This window comes from Suillus clintonianus (genome assembly GCF_016758775.1).
Source record: "Suillus clintonianus strain FC179 chromosome Unknown DEU56scaffold_134, whole genome shotgun sequence".
Classification (NCBI taxonomy): domain Eukaryota; kingdom Fungi; phylum Basidiomycota; class Agaricomycetes; order Boletales; family Suillaceae; genus Suillus; species Suillus clintonianus.
The window spans coordinates 89,385-110,445 of NW_024539358.1; the positions used below are offsets into that span (position 1 = coordinate 89,385).

Consider the following 21,061-nt stretch of genomic DNA (forward strand, 5'->3'; position numbering starts at 1 on the left):
CCAGGGATTACCATAAGGCCGACTCATCCTGTCCCCTTGCGGTTTATGGTCCATCCACGAGCAACAGTCCTCTCCGTGCCCATATATACAAGGTTCATATCGAACTTTATCTCCAGGAGTCCGAGAAGCAGCAATGGCCAATCGGCATACATACTGTAGGGACTCGCCTTAATGAAGGCTGGACCTTCGCCGAGATGCTGGAACGACTCAAAGTTCCCACTTGCACAATCGAGACGCTTGGCCCTCCCCCCAGTCGCGGCGATGGTAGTTTGCAGCTGATTGTCGGAAGGTCAGAAGTTTCAGACTTGCCAAGCTTCTCCATCGAGGAGATGCATAAACACATTGTGAGGTTTATCGTGGCTGACGATCAGGTGCGTACTGTCTACCATTTGTGTACTCTCATTAACGTCTATCTCTAGCCGATTAGTGTTGTCGAGTGTCCCGAGTTCCGCCGGCTGCTCTGCCTCTTGCGGCAAGACCTAAAGGAGTCCGATATCCCCCATCGTTCAAAGTTCCGGCAACTGATCATTGACGCTTGGCATGAATACTTTACAGTAATTAAACTTGACCTCGCTGTAAGTGTACAGCTATCATTTGCATATAGTTTTTGATATCTTGTAGACCGCCCAAGGACGAATTTCGTTCACCTCTGATCTCTGGGCTGATGCCAAGCTTCGTCCCTTCCTTGCTATGACCGCCCATTGGATCGCGAAAGAAATCGGGAACTCGAGACTGATTCTGAAGGCCGCTCTCATCGCCTTTCATCATATCCCTGGTAGTCATACCGGGAAGGTACTCGGTTCAACCATGTTGAAGCTGATTGATCGTGCTGAAGTAAAACACAATGTCAGTGTCTCGTTGTACATCATCGCATGCTCTGACTTCGTTTAGGTCGGACACTTCACATTGGACAATGCCAGTAACAACAGGACCGCGATGGACGAACTCTCACATTTATTGCGGAAAGATGGGATCGAATTCGACGCGATCAATCACCGAATTCCGTGTTTCCCTCACATAGTGAACATATGTGTCCAACACATTCTTGATGAATACTCTACTGTAGACCTTTCGTGTTTGGATGACACGTTCGTAGCTGGCCCTTACACTTTCAAGAAGGTGGAGTATATCGAGACACTGCAAAGTAAAGTGATCGATCGGGCCAGAACCATCGTCCGTGCAATCCGTGCATCAGGCCAGCGCCGCGATAGCTTTCGAGCTGCCATCACTTCTGGCAATGCAGAGGGATGGTTTGTAAACGACAACAATGAGCGTATGGCCCTTCCACTTGTCGAGTTGCTATGTGACGAGCCTACTCGTTGGGATTCAACGTACGTCATGCTCAATCGTTTGAGAATCCTGCGACAGGTAACATTTTGTCTCCCTAAATTTTTCGCATCACCTAACGCTTGCCTAGGCTATCGACCATTGGATTGATCTTCCCACTCAACGCACCATAGTCCACCATAAACTGAGCCCCATGAATTGGCAAGTCCTGCAGGATCTCGAGGTTATTCTAGAGGTACATTTTAATTTATCTTAATTCAATATCGTATTTACTGTTCTACATTAGGCACCGCACCACGCTCAACAATGCATGTCCGGCGAAACCAGTCCTCTACTGGGCAACACCATTCCGGCCTTCGAAGGGTTGATCCAAAGGTGGAAGCTTGTGGCGGACCTTGTTCCGCATTGTGCCCCTTTGGTTGACATAGGTTTAACTTGGGCAGCTAAGTACGATGACCGAATGTCCCTCACGGGAGCGTATGCTGTTGCGATGTGTAAGTCTCGCATGTTTTTGTAAAGGTAAATTCTCATTGTTGCGCACAGTCGTGGATCCCACCAGACGCATGTCATGGATGAACGATAATTGGGAAGCCCCACGAATCAAAGAGGCAAAAGACTACATTCTCAAACTGGTATGTCTGCCCGACGGTAATAACAGCAAAATGTGGGCTGATACGTCCCACAGATGCAGAACCAGAGGACGACAAATGTCTCCGCACCATCCAATCAGTTGATTCGTCAGCCACGTCCTGCAACATTAGGCTCGACAATCTACGGACTTCCTGAGATCAATATACTGCCGCATCGCCAGGGTGGCCCCCAATCGGTCGAAGATGAGTTCAATGCTTATAGCACCGGTGTTCTTAGCCCCGCGGGTACAGATATACAGTGGCTCAAAAAAGTGTCCGAATGTTTGTGTGATTTTGAGTAATTGGATCATAGCAAGCCAGCACCTAAATATAACATATTGGTATAGGGACATGTCTGAAAGCCCTACATCATGGCTCGAATCTGAGCTATGTAGCGTGGGAACAAACCCTTATATGGGCAAGATATGGTAATTCTATTCTTATGACTCATTCGGACACTTTTTTGACTTTATATTAAAATCACAAAATAAGACCATTCATACATAATAATCTTAATGAAAGTGGTACCATAATAATAATATGGTCTGATTTTAATATTATTTGAATATATAAACCCACATAAGATCATGAAATTTAACATACTCATCATGAAGCCCATCTCCTCTACTCAAAAGGATAATATCCTTGTTCTCTCTACCTCTGGTTTATCTATCAGGAACATTGCTTCCAAAACTGGTCTTGGCAAGTCTACTATTGCTACAGTTATAAAGCAGAACATACCAGATAAGGAAAATGTCAAAATGGGATGTCCTCCTAAGCTTACCCCACAGAACAAAAGAGCTGTTGTTCATCAAATTCTGTCTGGCAAGGCTTCAAATGCTGTACAAGCCACCAAGTTCATCAATTCCATTATCTCTACTCCTGTCTCCACCCAAACAATCAGAAACACCCTCAAGGCAGCCAATCTCAAGGCTGTAACTAAGAAAAAGAAACCTCTTCTCTCAGCAACTCACAGGAAGAAGAGACTAGCCTTTGCTTTAAAGCACCAGCATTGGACTGTTGAGGATTGGAAGAGGGTCATTTGGTCAGATGAGTCTAAAATCAACAGATTGGGGTCAGATGGTCAGGAGTATGTGTGGAAAAAGGCAGGAGAACCACTAGGGGACAGAGAAATCAAAGGTACACTCAAGTTTGGAGGAGGAAACTTGATGGTATGGGGCTGCATGGGGTGGAATGGTGTTGGGATTCTCTGTGAGGTGGAGGGAAGGATGAATGCAGAGCAGTACATCTCCATCCTAGAGGAGTGTCTACTCAAAAGCATGCAGGAGTCAGGAATTGATGAAGAAGACATTATCTTTCAACAAGATAATGACCCCAAGCATACCTCAAAGCTGGCCACAAAATGGTTTGAAGACCATGACATCAATGTTTTATTATGGCCAGCACAGTCCCAGACCTCAATCCCATTGAACATCTCTGGGAATTACTCAAGAGACTACTTGCTGCCTATCAAGATCCTCCAAAGGGGCTATTTGAACTATGGGAGAGAGTTGCAGTAGAATGGGAAAAAATTGCCAAAGAGGAGTGTCAGAAATTGATAGAAAGTATGCCTAGAAGGGTTGCAGCAGTTATTAAAGCCAAGGGAGGCAACACAAAGTACTAGAATCATACAATAAGATTGGTTTGACACAAAGTCAAAAAAGTGTCCGAATGAGTCATAAGAATAGAATTACCATATCTTGCCCATATAAGGGTTTGTTCCCACGCTACATAGCTCAGATTCGAGCCATGATGTAGGGCTTTCAGACATGTCCCTATACCAATATGTTATATTTAGGTGCTGGCTTGCTATGATCCAATTACTCAAAATCACACAAACATTCGGACACTTTTTTGAGCCACTGTACTATCTTTTTGGACGGTAAGATCCCTTGTTTCTGTAATATGTTTAATTGATGACGAGGCATCAATGGTGGGCTAGGTTTCGAAACCCATGTTTCCGACAATCTACAAACTCGCAATGGACTTTCTGCCAATCCAAGCCTCCTCCGTTCCGTGCGAGCGCGTATTCTCCTCCAGCAGTGACACTTATACAAAGAAGCGCAATCGTCTCAGCCCGTACTTGATGGAAGTCCTACAGATCGTGAAATTCACGCTGAAAAAGGACCGACTTCACTTTACCAAGGGCTGGGCAGCGTCCCAGAATGACATGGAGTATCACTTGATGTGCGTCACGGGCGTGGGCCGTGAAGATCTCTTGATATGTGGCTCCGACGATCTACTAGTATCCGCCGGAAGCGGAACTACGTCTGGCAGTCACGATTATGAGGTCCTTCTCAGAGTCATCGCAGAGGACGAATGTGATGATGTTCCAGATGATGTTCCTGACATATCTCTTGCCGTCGACTAATTCTTGCCTGCTCATGTTTACTGCTACTTTTACGATTCCTGTCGTCTTACGCATGCCGCTGCTGCTTTTGTCATCGAACTGACTTTTTGACTATGGATTTATGTTTCCTCTCAGCTTTCTCAGCGATTTCATGATGCCGACCTGCTTGACCCTGCTTTCGTCCTCTATTTTCTTTCAATGCCTTACTCACATATTCGTTCTCGCACAGGAGCCCTCCTAAGTCAACTGCCTTTGGCCCCAGTTCCTGAAAAACCCTTCTGCACGCACAGTTCCTTGCATATGCATTCTTGGGTGCTGCAAGCCTGCTTGCTCGTATCGGATCCAGTGCGTTCTTCCTTAGTGCTGGCGGATAACCTGACGAGAGTAGGCGAGCACCCACGACCGCCACCACCAACGAAGCCCCAACGGGCACTAGCTGATGCCCGCGCTTCAAGACGCACTTAAGGTAACATACACAGTCACATTTTGACCCCTCATTCTCAATGTCAAGATGGTTGCACCGTGGGTCACATTACCGCTCCCTCCTATGTCGCCACTCACACCCACTCCAGCGTCCCCGTGTTCGAGCACGTTTCATTTTTCGTCTGCTCTGAAAGCAGGTCGTTGCAGCCTGTCCACCTTCACGTGTTGTGGATGATGACTATGACGAAGGCATAGACACACTTCTTCAATTCTCGCAACACCCCACCCCACCGACCGCGGATCTGTTCTCTTCTTCTTCGCGCAGCCGTCCTTCACCTCTTGAAATTTCAGGATCCCTTAAGCGTCCTCTTAGCCCAGTCGCAGATGAAATGGACACGAAGCGATCTCGGGTGGATGGTGGCAAGCGCAGCGTGTCATCTCCATCAGGTGGACGACGCACTCCCATACCTTCGTCGCGACCATCGCCTATACCCTTCCGTACCCAACCCTTGCATTCCCCCGAGTCGCGTCATACTGAGTCTCACTACGATCAAGGAGGCCACGGAGTAGGCTGATGAAAATGGCCAGAGTGCTACCACCGAGCAGTTCCCTTCCGTACCCAACCCTCGCATTCCCCCGAGTCGCGTCATACTGAGTCTCACTACGTTACCAGCTAGCTGTGGTGTTTCCGCCTCATCCCCGCCCCATTGGCCATGCATCGCATACTGGTCCATCTGCCCCTATCGCACTTCCTCCCATTGCCACACTGTCCCCTCTGCATCAAATGTCCCTTCGCCATCCGATGACCGGATGATTCTCGACTCCCACCGTTCCTCGACTCCTCCATCACGAGGAAAACCTTCCCAGGTCATGAACCCAGCAGCAGGCTCTCCACCAATGAAGCCAACCACATCTCCCGCTCGCTCGCAAGATAGACCTGCTCCTACTCCTCCTTAATGCCGGTCAACTATCCCTATGTTCTTGTATACGCCTTGCTATTTAGGCTTGAGGCTTGACCCTGTTGCACTTTTCAATTCCAGTCGCCACGAAGATGCAATGCGGCGAGTTGGAGACCTCGCTACTGCTTACCAACACTCAGATTCACTTCCGTGCAGCGTTGTCAACGTGAGTTTTATGTCAGCACTTATGTGTTTTCTCATTCTCAAATGTAATCCTCAGAGATATCTACGTGTGCAGCTTGGAATGATTGCTTTCGAGAACGGGCGGTATAGCGAAGCCGCCGATAAATTCAAAGAGAGTATTCCCAGTCTAACCATCATCAACGGCATCCATCCTGATCCTCAGCCAATTGAACATCCAGCTCCGCTACCGCCTTCTGTCTGCGTCTCTTCTACCCCCTACATCAAAAATATTAGCACCCGGTTCTACCACCTGCAATGATCCCCATACCCTTCATCTTCAAGATCCAACGCCGCCACCTCGTCCTCCATGGTACCCGTGCTCTTTTGCTGCGTTTCTTCGTCGCGCGTGGCTCATGTAGCTGCCGTGGGGGAGAAACGCAGCACATTTCCTACTTTTCATTAGTTTTTGATCACACGCTAACGAAATAACGACTCACTGGATCTTGGGGGGCCATTTAGCGCTTATCGATCGTGCGTAGATAGTTTGATCTTCGATAATCTTACATTGTAATCTATTTTTAATTAATTGTAAATTTGTATTTCTAAATTTAAATCAAGCTAAAATTATCAGTCTGAGCCAGTTTAAAGCCGCTTACCGTGGTTGCATCAGCCGGACCGAGTTGATATTATGTAAGCAGTCTGACTTTGAAGTTCCGGTTAAACCGGTGAATCAGAACCGGCTTTAGCCGGCGCTAGCCAAACCTGCGGCAACACTAACTACTCCTTCTTCCCCCCGGTCATTCTCATCGATCGACGACTTTCAACAATCTTGCCCTCAGCCTTCAAAACAGATTCGAGCAGCGGGGCGTCCCGTCTGACCTTGATGAGGCCATTGAGCTCCATCAGGCTGCACTACTCCTTCGTCCCCCCGGTCATTCTTGTCGATCGATTACTCTCAACAGTCTTGCCTCTAGCCTTCGAAACAGATTCGAGCATCGGGGCGTCCCGTCTGACCTTGATGAGGCCATCGAGCTCCACCAGGCTGCACTACTCCTTCGTCCCCTCGGTCATTCTGATCGATCGATGACTCTCAACAATCTTGCCCTCAGCATTCAAAACAGATTCGAGCAGCGGGGCGTCCCGTCTGACCTTGATGAGACCATCGAGCTCTATCAGGCTGCACTACTCCTTCTTCCCCCCGGTCATTCTCATCGATCGACGACTCTCAACAATCTTGCCCTCAGCCTTCACAACAGATTCGAGCAGCGGGGCGTCCCGTCTGACCTTGATGAGACCATCGAGCTCTATCAGGCTGCACTACTCCTTCTTCCCCCCGGTCATTCTCATCGATCGACGACTCTCAACAATCTTGCCCTCAGCCTTCAAAACGGATTCGAGCAGCGGGGCGTCCCGTCTGACCTTGATGAGGCCATCGAGCTCCATCAGGCTGCACTACTCCTTCGTCCCCCCGGTCATTCTCATCGATCATGGTCTCTCAACGATCTTGCAAACAGCCTTAAAACCAGATTCGAGCAGTGTGGCGTCCCGTCTGACCTGGATGAAGCATTTAGGCTGTATGTGCAACTCTCCTACCTATCCCATGCAGTCTCTCGTAGGGATCTTACTACCGCCAAGTCATGGGCCACCTCTGCCGAAAACACGAACCATGACTCTGCATTGCTTGCCTATCAAACTGCATTGAAATTCTTAGATCAGCATGTTACTATACTATCGCCTTCTCCACACCTATTTGATGTCGTCAGGATGGCCACAGCTTCACTTGCCATGGACGCTTTCTCGTGCAGTACAGACCCTTCAGTCATTTTTCATGTAGAACCCCTGCCCCGGATGTGCCAAAAGGTCGTAGAATCATGGCTAGCCAGTCCGCGGCCGGTGCATGTAGGATAAGTGCTGGCCGGTGTACTATCTTATTATCACTTCAGTATCATTATTTCATGTAGGATTGGTGCTGGCCGAGGTATTATAGGCCAATCTCTTGTATGTAGTATCAGTGCCGGCCAGTCTATAATACTATAACCATCTCTTTTGTCTTGTATGTAGAATGAGTGCCGGCCGATATATCATATGACATATACTAGCCATAAGATCAAGCTGGCTGGTATATGTAGAATATATCTACTGCAGTCTGATTTCATTAGTAGACTGGCCAGCTTGTATCTACGTGGGTAGGAGCATGGCTGGCCAGTTCATAGTCCTTAAGTTAATATACTGGCCATTGAGTGTACTAACCATAGGATCAGGCTGGCTAGTATATGTAGTCATTGGTGAACCTGCCAGTCTGTATATACATATGTAGGAACATGGCTGGCCGGTTTGCTTATGTTTCACTAGCAGACCGGCCAGCATGGTTCCACATGTGTAAGACCATGGCTGGCCAGTTTGCTTATATTTCACAAGCAAACCGGCCAGCCTGGTTCCACATATGTAAGACCATGGCTGGCCAGTTTGCTTATATTTCACTAGCAGACCGGCCAGCATGGTTCCACATGTGTAAGACCATGGCTGGCCAGTTTGCTTATATTTCACAAGCAAACCGGCCAGCTTGGTCCTACATGTGTAAGAGCATGGCTGGCCAGTTTGCTAATATATGACTAGCAAACCGGCCAGCACAGTTCCATGTGTGTAAGACCATGGCTGGCCAGTTTGCTAATATTTGACTAGCAAACCGGCCAGCATGGTTCCACGTGTGTAAGACCATGGCTGGCCAGTTTGCTTATATGTCACTAGCAAACTGGCCAGCCTGGTTCTACATGCGTAGGAACATGGCTGGCCAGTGTAGAGCTTTTAAATTATCACTTTTCATTAGTATACTGGCCTTTTTCGTCTATGTATGTAGGAGCTAATGGTTCAATTCTCATCCAAGTCTTGACAAGTAGATATATTTGTTGTACAAAATTGATCAGCAATGAAGACAAAGGAGTATATAAGATCAGTTCTGGGCTCTCTTAGAAGGTTGCCTTGTCCTGCCTGATCTGCGGACTTCAGGCTCAATCCTAGGCTTCTTAGACTCACTGGTCGAAGCTTGGGGCATTCTTCTCTTCCTCCCTTTCTGCTGCTCCTGCTCCTGCTCCTGCTCCTGCTCCTGCTCCTCCTGCTCCTGCTCCTCCTGCTCCTCCTCCTGCTCCTGCTCCTCCTGCTCCTCCTGCTCCTGCTCCTGCTCCTCATGCTCCTGCTGCTGCTGCTCCTCCTCCTGTGTCTCCTTCGCTTTCGCCTTCTCCTTCCCCTTTGTCAAAACAACCTCCTCCCCTGGCACCTCACCAAGTCCCTCTTTTGCCAGCTTCTCTATGTGCTCAACAACTGTGGCCAAGACCTGCCGAACAACTTGATCAAGAGAAACCAAGACTTCTAGATCGAAAGCAGAACCAGGTAGGTAGAAAGGTGTATTGGGGTCAGCCTCATCTTCCTCATACTCTATGACGCGTTTAGACTCCCTATAGAGGAGCCCAATTCCTAGAATCACTGGCATGGCGGATGCTGCCCCTGAGATTGGAGATGTTCGTAGCTTTTCCAAGCTAGCCTTCAAAGTGTCATAAGACACATGCACGTCCTCAGGAAGATAAGATTCTCCCCAAGACCAGTTAGCCCAGATAGGCAAATCTGGATTCTCCTCTGAAGTTGGCTATTGGACGAACTATGAGCTATGAGATTAAGATACACTCAAAGTTATACTGACCTTCTGCTTGGCAAACTTTGCCAGATCCCTAATGGCATCTATAAGCTCCAGGTAGTCCTCATTCTTGCTTAGAGATTCGAGGAATGCACTATCGATCATCGATTGAAACATCATCTGGGGTTGTGATCGGCCGGCTGGGTTCTACGTTCTGTGAAATCAGAGCTGTTCAAGGAAGGAAGCCGGTCGCTGTCTTCTTCGTCTGAGTCAAGTAAGCTTACTCTTTTCTCCTTAGACTTCTTCTTTCTTTCTTCATTCCTTACATTTGCCCGCACATCACCATCCTTGGCTTTGACAAAAACGACTAGCTTCTTGTTTGCAGCCGAATTTTGTTCCCAATGGTTCCATAGACGATTTACCTCCTCAGTTTTCATATGAGAAGGGTCTTTGACCACAAATGCAGTGGGAACAGAACCATGTTCCAAATAATTGGACGAGGCAGCAGTTATCATACCCCAAGGCACAGGTCTAGAGCCCCCAGTGCAGACTTCTACAAACCAAAGCATCAATCAAATGCTAACAAATATGAAGACATAAGAACTTACTATACGAAGCATGAAATATACCCCTAATCAATTCATGTTGGCCCCTAAGGCCAATACCATCACGACTAGGAAGTTTGGCATATCCATCATCATCTAGGATAATTTCGGGTATAGCAGCTTCATTGCCAGCATCCTCATTGTCTGAACCCTCCAGGTCCTGATCATCTGAAGGATCTATTAGTTTGAGTGAATAATTAGTGTTAGTACGCGCAAGATTCAAATTCCCATTAGCCACATACAAAACTCGGTCTTTGACCATTCTGCAAAGGATTCAAATCCAGTTGCAGTCCACTCCTTGATCCCATTGGAGCTGACAGAAAACCTCTTCTTGACATTTTGAGGGTCGGTTTCATGTCTGAGACATAGTGATTAGTTAGTCTAGTTAGCCTTGAGAATTATGAAAGTTCAATCACTTACAGACTGACAGACAATGTCTGACTAGCTTTTTTCTTGTGGCTAACGAACATCACCACTCGACAACCCATAGTACGTCGGATTTGCTCTGAAAAGTCTTCAAGTGTTTTCTTGAGGTTGTTCTTCCTATACCTTAAGGAAGATCTTAGACGAGATCAATGGTAAATCTTAAGTCAAACTTACACTACTTGACTTTCTTCTGGTGCCCCCTCCCTATTCCATTTGGTCATGGCGAACTTGACCTCCTCCTGTTGTGAAGGAGACATATTGTCAAACCATTCCCTGGCATGGCCAGTCCGATACTTGATTGAACGTTGGACACCTTTCCTTCTCTGCTCATCCTTGTCAAACTTATCTATTTCTTCCTTGAACAACCTCTGTGCAACATCCCATTCGGTAAGTGATTTCTTGTAGAAGGACGCTTCTCTTGGACGACTTGCGGCCTCTCGTTCCTCGGCCTCTTCCTTGTAGGCGATGATTTGGGAACAGTATTGTTTGATTTCCTATAATGTAGCATTCACACATCAATCAAATGTATCTACATACACAAATAAAATTTTGTTACCTTTTTCAAAGAAGTAGGCAATTGGGGCACATCTTCCTCTTCATCGTCTTCAAGTTCCTTTTGGGCTGCAAGTATAGCCTTACGAATTTTCTTCACCATGCGTTTGAGAGCCTGTGGTGAATCTGCAGTCACAATACCTTGATGATAATGATCAAGAATATATTTAAAGTGAGTTGTCCAGTCAGAAGGCATTGTAGTTCAGTCAAAAAAAAAGGCTGAAAATTTTGATAGAGCTGACAAGTACTTGCGGTAGGAGGGCGGCTGGCCGACAAACTGATTTGAATCCCATATTTAGGTAGTGTAACATTAATATGACCATATTAAGATTATATTCAACAATCAACAATCAGTTCACATGATCATATTCAACACGTTGATTTAATCATGTGACCGTGTGTTGCTAGCCATGCTAGTGAAACTGGCTAGCTATGCTAGTGAAATATAAGCAAACCGGCCGCCATGGTCATACATATGTAGAACCAGGCTGGCCGGTTTGCTAGTGAAATATAAGCAAACCGGCCAGCATGGTTTCACACATGTAAGGCCATGGCTGGCCGGTTTGCTTATATTTCACTAGCATAGCTAGCCAGTTTGCTTATATTTGACTAGCAAACCGGCCAGCATGGTTCCACGTGTGTAAGACCATGGCTGGCCAGTTTGCTTATATTTCACAAGCAAACCGGCCAGCCTGGTTCTACATGTGTAGGAACATGGCTGGCCACTTAATCATATGACCATATCAAGATGATTTTCAACAATCAACAATCAGTTCGCACGATCGTATTCAACGAGTTGATTTTATCATGTGATTGTGTTTGAACCACTTAAATTTTGAAGTCTTCAAAGGCTAAGGCAAACAACTGATATTCAAGGGCATGAGAACAAGCAACTATTTGTAATCCAAAACATGCAAAAAAGCAAATCTAACAAGGGTAAAAGTAGTAGTAAAAAAAAGAGATGAAATTCAATTGGTGTTCACACAAACTGCAATCCAGCAGGAACCACTCTTTCTGGCATGAGATAGGGTGACTGAGTTCTCTGGGGGGCTGAAGAGATACCCTTTCCTGCACTTTGAGTTCATGCATTCAAAGGAGTAGGTCTTCTTGTGGTTGGCTGAACGCCAAGAGTTAGCCCATCCACACTGAGGGCATTGGAGTGGAAGATGGTGGCCCCAAGGGCATTCCTTGCAATGCGTCCATGCGAATCTAGTGATGTCCAAGGCATGACGAGCATTAGTCATCAATAAGAACACATCAGTGTGTCTGCCAAGTTTGTAGGACTGCATAAGCATGTCCGGAAAAACTTCGCGAATAGGCAGACACTCAGTCAGGACGAGTTCTGCAAATGATAGAAGAAGGGGAGCCGCAAAGTTTGGCTGGAAACGGATGGCGTTGAAGCAGATGGTAGCTGTAATATGATGACTGGCAGTATGTGTCAGGCTTTGCAGAAGTGCAGGATGATAGACTATGGTACTTACTGAAGGACGGCCTTTTGCAAGGACGAAAAGGACTCCTCGTTGTTAACCAGAGCGCCACAAGACAAAAACCATAGGTAAGAGTCTTTGGCAGCTCTGATGAGCGGCTGCCATGGCGTGAGGATGATGTCCAAAAACTGTAGGTAGAACGGTGAGCAAACAGCATGTCATAAAAGACACTACTCACACCGTCGACTCGGCCAGACACATACAATTTTTTCTTCCTCTCATAGCCCAGGAATGGATCTCCGAGATCGTCGTCAGTATGGTTGGAGATGGCGAACACGATGCGGGGCCAGTTACGCTGAGCCATTAGGCTACGGACCAATTCGCCCACCTTGACTTGGTACACGTCGCTCTTTACCTTGGAGCCGACGTCGAAGACGAGCTCGTGGAAAGCGATACCTCCGCGTGGAAAGTAGGGGGAGAGGAAGCGGTACATGAGGTCGAAAGGTCCGCCGGAAGTTTCGAAGTCGACAAGCGTGAGGTGGATCAATACCACAGGCGTGGAAGAAATCTGCGATTGCAGAGATACTTCCAACGCACCGCGGATTGGGAGGAAGGTGGGCAAAACCGGTAAATTGTTCCTGTAAAATCCCTACATAGCGCGTTAAGACACAACTACAGAAGAAGAAAGGACTTACAAAGTAGGCAGCGCGTGTTTCTTCTGCGCGAGAGTCTTGTGCTGCCAAGTGGCAATATATGCACGTGAACATGACGTCGTCGCAGTTGACAGCGTCGGCGTGAGTGACGGGAATGTCGACTGCAGCGAGAGCACATTGTGCGGGGACAAAGGTCACACAAGTACAGAAACTCGTGGCCTGCTTGAACCGTCCCGGCAGACGATGCACCACTGTAAAACACGCGGATTAGTTATTGACAAGGTATGGGGCAAGTACTCACCTCATTATGGCTTGACTGCGCCTCACCAGCTCCCATCCCATCATCCATCCCATCCGCCTTGTCCACCTCTTCTCCTCCAGTCTCCTCATCCTCAACCGTCTCCTCCATCGCCAGATCGGAGTTGAGATCCGCGCCGATCGAAGAATCGAAGCCGAGATCGACGCCGATCGAAGAGAAGTCGAGCAAGGGCGCGTAGTCGACAGTTATACGCTTGGCGGTGCCTCCAGTCGACTTCTTGCAGGTTTGCTTGGTGCGCGTCATTGGATTGGTAAGCTGAGGAAAGAGGATGAGCGTCACAAGCGGGAACAGAGAAAGACTTACTATTGAATAAGCTAGATGAGCCGCAGAAGCAAAGACAGAGAAAAGACTTACACACATTTTCCGCATGTAGTACAAATAGACACAAACTGGTTGGTAAGCCAAATAAAGACACGGTTGAATTAACGCCAAGTGCCAAACAACCAAACAAGGACAAACGCACACGTGTCATATCAACAACAACTTCAATTCCCACGGTTCATTTTCTTCGCTCATTACCTTCATCATCATTTCTTTCTTTTCCCCCATTACTTCCTTCACTTCCACTCCCATATCATTCTAAAGGGCGCCTTCTGGTGTACCCTTTAGGTCCTTGCAGACTGCAGCTGCAAGGATCTAAAGGCAATGCACTGGAGTCGCCTTACAGTAATGGTGAGTGCTCATTTTCTATTCACTCATTTACTAACTTTCTTTCTATGTTTATTTTCATCCAGGTGTTTTGGCGGCGCCTATGGTAAGTACTAGCACCATATACTTTTATGGCGGTTGTGTGGCTCCGCGCCCCCTGCTTCTTACTAACTTCTCTCCTTTTCAGTGCATGTCCTTTGGGTCTTGGGGGCTACTTTTATGGCGGTTGTGTGGCTCCGCGCCCCCTGCTTCTTACTACTTCTCTCCTTTTCAGCGCATGTCCTTTGGGTCTTGGGGGCTACTTTTATGGCGGTTGTGTGGCTCCGCGCCCCCTGCTGCTTACTGACTTTCTTTCCTTTTCAGCGCATGTCCTTTGGGTCTTGGGGGCTACTTTTATGGCGGTTGTGTGGCTCCGCGCCCCCTGCTTCTTACTAACTTCTCTCCTTTTCAGCGCATGTCCTTTGGGTCTTGGGGGCTACTTTTATGGCGGTTGTGTGGCTCTGCGCCCCCTGCTTCTTACTGACTTATCTTCCTTTTCAGCGCATGTTCCTTTGGGTCTTGGGGGTTACTTTTGTGGCGGTTGTGTGGCTCCGCGCCCCCTGCTTACTACTTATCTCCTTTCAGCGCATGTCTGTTGGGTCTTGGGGGCTTACTTTTGTGGCAGGTTGTGTGGCTCCGCGCCCCCTGCTTCTGCTTCAATGTCTGTTGGGTCTGGGGGTTACTTTAGTGGCGGTTGTGTGGCACCGTGCCCCCTGCTTCTGCTTCAATGTCTGTTGGGTCTGGGGGTTAATTTGTTGGCGGTTGTGTGGCACCACGCCCCCTGCTTATCTTGGGTCTGGGGGTTTATCACTGACTCCGTCTTTTTTTCAGCACTGGTCTTGGCTTGGCTTGGTGCGCCTCTTGCTTCTCTTGTATCACTGACTCCGTCTTTTTTCAGCACTGGTCTTGGCTTGGTTTGTGTGTGGTGCGCCTCTTGCTTCTCTTGTGTCTTGGGGTGGGTGTTTGTCACTGACTTCTTTTTTTCAGCGATTGTTCTTGGTTTGTTGGCAGTTGTGTTGTACTGCGCCCCCTGCTTCTTTGTGGTAAGTGTCGTTTGTCTAATCAACGTCTGTCTAACACAGTTGTAGGATGTATATGGTACTGCGCCCCCTGCTTCTTTGTGGTAAGCATCGTTTTTCTAATCAACATCTGTCTAACACAGTTGTAGGATGTATATTACACATTTTACTACTTAGTATTCTCTTCGAGCGTGAGGCTTTGGTGAGGAGGGCTCCCTCATCAAAGTCTCACTGCTTGCCTTTGACTTCCACTTTCAATGTTCGCATTAAACTTGTAGTAAAATATTAGCTTGTGTACTTCGCACTATTTCTTTGAATAGTATGCCAAAATGACGCGAATTCTTGCTAGTGGAAAAAATCACGTGACCGTGTGCATTTTCTTGATACACCAGCTGTGCCGGTGGAAAATGAACTCAACACCAATGTTCTCAGTGCGAACTGCAAGTGTAAAATCTACAGAGATCATGTAAATAGCTTTAGAATCATATCAAATGGACAAAGCGACTGAAAAATCTAACGCAAAGAATCTAACACAAAGATGCTTTATGAAATCGAAGCTTGGTTGATTCAACTTGAAGCACACAAAATAAAAGTAACCAATGTGAAACACCATCGAAACACTTTGTTTTGCATGCAACGCATAATTTCACTAGCAGTACCTGCCGCCTTCACTATTACTTACTACTACTCCAAGAAGGTAAGCTTTGACAACTCTCTGCCTTGTCAAGTGCGCCATTTGGTGTGCTGAAAGTGCCGATCAGTAACATTTGAGACTCGATGTTACTTCCAGTCCCGTTCTAACTAAACCCCCAATGTTGACTTTGACTTTGACTTTTCAGATCACTTTTCCCTTCACAACACCACACTGCCCGTTCCACTCATCACCCCATCATGGCTGCTGTGCATGGTCCACTTGCACCTACCCACCCACCCCCCTTTCAGAATGCCCGGAGCATTCCTCATTCGTGTATTGTTATCATCCTACACTGTTGGTGGGTCCACTCATCACCCTATCACAGCTGCTGTGCATGGTCCACTTGTACCTATCCCCCTTTCAGAATGCTCAGAGCATTCCTCATTCACGTATGGGTTATGATCCTGCACAGTTGGTGAGCCCACTCATCACCCTATCACTGCTGCTGTGCATGGTCCACTTGTACCTACCCCCCATCCCCCTTTCAGAATGCCCAGAGTGTTCCTCATTCACGTATTGTTATCATCCTACACTGTTGGTGAGTCAACTCATCACCCCATCATGGCTGCTGTGCATGGTCCACTTGTACCTACCCCCCCCCCCCCTCCCCCAACCCCCCTTTCAGAAAGTTCTTATTAGCTGCTCATCATTCCACACGTTCAACTTCGCATAAGCGCCACCCAAACCCCAACCAACTCAACCTTCCACGAGACACTCTGACCCATTTCATGGTCATGAGCAGCCTTCGTGGTTGTGCACAAGGTTCATAACCCATCTGTTTGCTTGTCCCAAATTACCTCCCCCCCATTGTCTTCTAACTCTCAAGTGAAGCTCCCACATTTCATCGCATATGCCCTCCACCGCACGAAGTATCATCCCACACCATTAGTGAGTTCTTATTAGCCGCTCATCATTCCACATGTTCAACTTTGAAAATCATAGAATACTTAGAGCGCGTTCCTTATTCAAAATTCAAGGGTAACAAGGCACTTGTCACTTGGAACCGAGCTGACCGGCCTTATGTGTGATGTAATCTATTAGAGTTCCGAATTCGTGGAACTGTTGATTTCATATATGTATACCATTTTAGTCAAATTAGCCACTACTGTTTTCTATCAGTTGCTTCCATCATTTCATAATCATCTACAATGTACCTAAATTGGGACAAATTGACAGTGTGGGAATTCAGACGGCTATTTTTGCTTTGTTTCAGTCGGTTCATATTTTCTCCCTCCCTCACATGGACAACTCAAGAAGTGAAACAACAAAGCTAAGGGCTGCACTGACTGGTCAGATCACTCAAATTATGAGGGATTCTGCAAACACAAGTGTTTTCAAGGAGGGGAAAGTACAATCTCACCTTCTACACAAGGCAAGGTATGACAGTTCATCATTTAACATTATGTTTTGACTTGCTAACCTGTTCAGGTTGAGAATTGGAGTGCAACTAAACAGTTGCTTGGCAACAGCTGATGCCCCATCAAAGTGTCCTTCCTCAATATCTGAATATGAAATAACTCGAGCAGCACTCACAATTGCTTATGCAATGGTAAACCCTTGTGAGTTACTTATGTAATAACTGTATTACCAGGGTTTTGATCTAAGTGGCAGATCATGTAGACTGGGATGTTGAGAGATATGCCGAAATGGCAAAGTGCTCTCCACCCAAGGCAGACGGTTCACCCTCCCCAGAAATAGAACGATTACAGAAATACTTCCCCCCAGCAGCAATAGGCAAAATGTCTGCACCAGCAACCATTGTGGACAAACATGGTAAAATAATGATGGTGTACTTGCCTGGTATCTTGTCAAGATCTCGAGTTGTAAGTTTGTTATTTGATGGGGATTCCCTCTCGTAACATTATTTCATTTTGTAGGACTATGTGAACACAGCCACTAAGGGTTTGCGAAATATGCTTCTTAGAACTGTTCCGACTTCATCGGCCTCAAAACAATCTTGGCGATCTCAAGGCTTTGTTGTGCCTGAGGGAGGGGGAATTTTCGGAGCTGGAAGAGTTACAGTATCTCCGGCATATTTTATGCAAAGACATGAGGTATTTGTCTAATCAATAACATCTAGCCAGTTCTTGCTCATTTTTGCAGAGAATTCAAGACCCACTGGTCACATCTGCTTCATACTCATCTGCAGAAGTCCAAGAGTGGCTCGCCGCCTTATCGACTACTGAATATTTTTGGAACGCAATTACCGCTGCCTCGGCTCCTGGTCTGTTTGAAGCAGGTTCCACTGCTATTTCGGAAGTTGTACAGCAAGTCAGGAGGGCGAGTAAACCAGATGCAGTGCCTGTGTCTCAATGGCCCTCAATCTTCTCTGGATTGGAAGTAATTGCCAACCGTGTCACATTTTCTCATAGAGACCCTGGTGGGGCACCTTCACTCTTTGATCTTTTAGTGAGTTTGGGTAGTGGTCATGAGGCCAAGTTGACATTACGAGATATCGGAGCGGAGCTGGATTATCACCCTGGGACCATGGTCTTCATTTCAGGCAAGGTTCTGGAGCATTCTATCAGTCCATGGATTAAAGGAGAAAGGATTGTCATTGCCCATTTCATGAAAGATAAAGTTCATTCTAGAGTGGGGGTGCCAAGACCAGCATTTCCAACACAGGACTTTTTTTTGCAGATGGTGGGAAGGCAAACCAAAAGAGAGTGAAGTACGAAATGTCAGAGGGGGTGGGGGGTGAAGGGATAAGTCAGGTGTTTGAGCATACATACTAGATCTAAATGAGGTAGTAGTTTAGCCATTTCTATCAATGATTGTGTCAACTACAACCAAAATATTAAGGACATCCTCTTTTGCCTTAGTAACAGTATGTCTCCTCAAAAAAAAACTCGCCTCAAGGCAGCTACATTTTCCTTCAAAGGAAGAGGTCGATTATCCAAAGGCAAAGACCTAGATGTCGATTACGTGTCTCACAAACAAGTCCTTGGAAAGAAAAGGAAGATGACCTGGGTGGAATCATGTGCTGATGCCTTCTATGACACTGCCCCAACACCATCTCCTTCCTCTAGCCCTCGTAAACGGGTCAGAGAGGAAACTCAAGGGTTGCCAAGCATTCAGGAGGAATTTGATGGAGAAGTCCTCGGTGACTTTAATTCATATACAGAGAACCAATCAAGAAAAACAAAGGTGACCAGATTGATGCATAGCAATTTAATTCTATACTCAATCGAGATCAAATGAACTAGACTCAGAACGACTTTATCCAAGAATATCTGCCTTTCCGAGACTCATATCTCGATATCCTCCTTGACTTGGAGAAGCCCTCTGATGTCTTGGAGTGCCAGTCTTGTCAGATTGGTGAAGGGAAATTCCATTGTTTGACATGCAGTGGGGATCAGACATTTTGTCATCCTTGCATTGTCAAAACCCACCAACATTTGCCCTTTCACAAGGTTCAACAGTGGACTGGAAAATGCTTTGAAGACAAGTCGCTCGAAGAATTGGGTATTGTCTGGTATATGGGCCATGGGGGGCAACCATGTCCGTTTTCCTGAAGACCCACAGGCATGGGAGGATATGCCATTGGATGCAGAGGCTGGGTCTGTGCCAATGGAGACCTTTTCCAGTTCAACTACGACATCCACCCTGACCATCATACATTCAACTGGAGTGTTTTTGCACAATGTTGTTTGGTGTGGTTGTCCTGGGTCTAAGCATCAGCAGCATCTGCAGTTGCTGAAGGCCAGGTTATTTCCTGCAAGCGTCACTCGACCCCGAACTGCCTTCACTTTTGAAGTCTTAGATCATTTTCTAATTGATGCACTAGAGTGCAAGACTTCAGCATCAAGCTTCTTTGAGAAATTCGACGAATGACCAATCACTCATTCCCTGGTACTGTTCCTGTGAGAGCATATAGTTATTCTTTTCAACAGTTGGACTGACCATATCAAATGTCTTTGCTGGCTAGAATCGATATCGAGAACTCATGAGGGTTGTCTCGTCTATGGAGAGACTTGATGAGCCGAAAATGCTTCGGATTTGGCCATGACACTAGGGAGAAACCTGGCAAGGGTGATCTGGCTTGGTTTTGCCCTTCGTGTCCTCAGCCTGGCATCAACATACCTGATAACTGGCAAGACAAGTACGAAAGGCAAGTCATCTATTGTTGGTTCGGATTATAAGAGGCTGGCTTTCTCTTCTATACAACATTCAAGAACATTATACTGACCGGCCGGCTGTGTGCTTCGTGTTGTACAAAAACTCTGGCCTTGCTGGCTTAGTTTCCGACAAAGCTGGCCAGTACTGTATAGACAGGCTGTAGACCTGGGCCGGCCGGCCAAACTCTGATATTGTATTTGGCTGGCCAGGACTGTATAGACAGGACGTAGAACCATTCCGGCCGGCTGACCTCAGATAATACATTGTCAGTCGACACTGTACAGACACAAGTATGCAAGCCTTGGCTAGCTGTACCTTCTATTTATTTTGACCTCATTCATTGAACTTATACTTATTCTTTACACAGTTGGCTCATTTCGCAAAGATTCGTTGTGGATGGAAACTTTACTGCTCAACATATGACTATGAAAAAGCCACAGTTAGACATTAGTCTTTCAGATGGTCTTGGTTATATGGTGAAAGAGAGAGAATATCAGACTCATCTCTCATTGGCTGTCGAAAGTAAGGAGGTGAGTTGACTTTTAGCAAGGGTATTTGACTTTGCTTGACAGCCTGTATAGCGCTCTTCTTGTAGCAATCACCGAGCAATCAACACTGCAAATATCAGCAGGAGTAATCTTCGAGCAACAGGGGTAGGAGCAACTGCCTGTGCCCGACATGGATGCTTTGTTCCACACAGCATAGTTGATTTTCAGAAGGGCGAAAGGTCTGTACATCCTCCTAAACAGCATGTTAACAAGTGAGCTCATGAAGATGTTTAGACACATGAACATTGACTATTCAATATGCAATGCTTTGAATTATCATTCGGCTGGTATAGACTCCTCTCTCATTATTTATGATGTGGGGTGTCAGTGGAGTATTAATTTTTTACAGAGAGTGGCTGAGAGCCAAGGCTTATCCGTTACCAGAAAATATGCAGATCATCCCTGCGGTTGGAAAATTCCATCTCAGCGCTCACAAATTGGCTTGCTTTGCAAGGTACAGCCTCAACTTTGTTCAAGGCGCTGGACATGTTGATGGGGAGATTTTGGAGACCTTATGGGCACCATTCAATAAGATTTCCCCAACTGCTCGGTCAATGAGTCATGCCTCATCGCCAAAGAAGTTCTTGATGATCATATGAGAGACTCAAACTGG

At 46.6% G+C, this 21,061-nt stretch overlaps 7 protein-coding genes across 7 annotated transcripts; 5 read left to right on the top strand and 2 right to left on the bottom strand.

Annotated features, from left to right (window-relative positions):
• Window positions 1-4,777: 4,777 nt before the first annotated feature.
• Window positions 4,778-5,646, top strand: DEU56DRAFT_928636 (uncharacterized protein; the record flags this gene model as incomplete). The annotated part of the gene is made up of 3 exons (XM_041358646.1): window positions 4,778-4,847; window positions 4,897-5,255; window positions 5,296-5,646. The coding sequence occupies 3 exons, from the start codon at window positions 4,778-4,780 to the stop codon at window positions 5,644-5,646; spliced, it is 780 nt and encodes a 259-aa protein (XP_041202599.1).
• A 99-nt stretch (window positions 5,647-5,745) lies between these two features.
• On the top strand, window positions 5,746-7,679 carry DEU56DRAFT_984497 (uncharacterized protein; the record flags this gene model as incomplete). Its single annotated transcript, XM_041359999.1, has 3 exons — window positions 5,746-5,814; window positions 5,869-6,071; window positions 6,611-7,679. The coding sequence occupies 3 exons, from the start codon at window positions 5,746-5,748 to the stop codon at window positions 7,677-7,679; spliced, it is 1,341 nt and encodes a 446-aa protein (XP_041202600.1).
• Window positions 7,680-8,721: 1,042 nt separating this feature from the next.
• DEU56DRAFT_918491 (uncharacterized protein) lies at window positions 8,722-11,178 on the bottom strand (the record flags this gene model as incomplete). The annotated part of the gene is made up of 8 exons (XM_041358128.1): window positions 8,722-9,411; window positions 9,466-9,606; window positions 9,684-9,952; window positions 10,008-10,181; window positions 10,247-10,362; window positions 10,425-10,547; window positions 10,605-10,924; window positions 10,987-11,178. 8 exons carry the CDS (start codon window positions 11,176-11,178, stop codon window positions 8,722-8,724), a joined length of 2,025 nt encoding a protein of 674 aa, XP_041202601.1.
• A 935-nt stretch (window positions 11,179-12,113) lies between these two features.
• On the bottom strand, window positions 12,114-13,954 carry DEU56DRAFT_760917 (uncharacterized protein; the record flags this gene model as incomplete). Its single annotated transcript, XM_041350481.1, has 11 exons — window positions 12,114-12,191; window positions 12,239-12,407; window positions 12,464-12,597; window positions 12,648-12,977; window positions 13,007-13,058; window positions 13,105-13,223; window positions 13,269-13,313; window positions 13,364-13,636; window positions 13,685-13,695; window positions 13,740-13,770; window positions 13,901-13,954. 11 exons carry the CDS (start codon window positions 13,952-13,954, stop codon window positions 12,114-12,116), a joined length of 1,296 nt encoding a protein of 431 aa, XP_041202602.1.
• Window positions 13,955-14,656: 702 nt separating this feature from the next.
• DEU56DRAFT_928641 (uncharacterized protein) lies at window positions 14,657-15,557 on the top strand (the record flags this gene model as incomplete). The annotated part of the gene is made up of 8 exons (XM_041358647.1): window positions 14,657-14,797; window positions 14,900-14,920; window positions 14,967-14,982; window positions 15,056-15,111; window positions 15,157-15,191; window positions 15,265-15,289; window positions 15,408-15,455; window positions 15,480-15,557. The coding sequence occupies 8 exons, from the start codon at window positions 14,657-14,659 to the stop codon at window positions 15,555-15,557; spliced, it is 420 nt and encodes a 139-aa protein (XP_041202603.1).
• Window positions 15,558-19,110: 3,553 nt separating this feature from the next.
• On the top strand, window positions 19,111-19,296 carry DEU56DRAFT_747058 (uncharacterized protein; the record flags this gene model as incomplete). The annotated part of the gene is made up of 1 exon (XM_041349249.1): window positions 19,111-19,296. A coding segment is annotated over one exon (186 nt), but the record flags the coding sequence as incomplete, so codon positions are not given.
• Window positions 19,297-19,611: 315 nt separating this feature from the next.
• On the top strand, window positions 19,612-20,664 carry DEU56DRAFT_873887 (uncharacterized protein; the record flags this gene model as incomplete). The annotated part of the gene is made up of 5 exons (XM_041355901.1): window positions 19,612-19,644; window positions 19,710-19,741; window positions 19,764-19,892; window positions 20,268-20,430; window positions 20,482-20,664. The coding sequence occupies 5 exons, from the start codon at window positions 19,612-19,614 to the stop codon at window positions 20,662-20,664; spliced, it is 540 nt and encodes a 179-aa protein (XP_041202605.1).
• Between the last annotated feature and the right edge of the window lie 397 nt (window positions 20,665-21,061).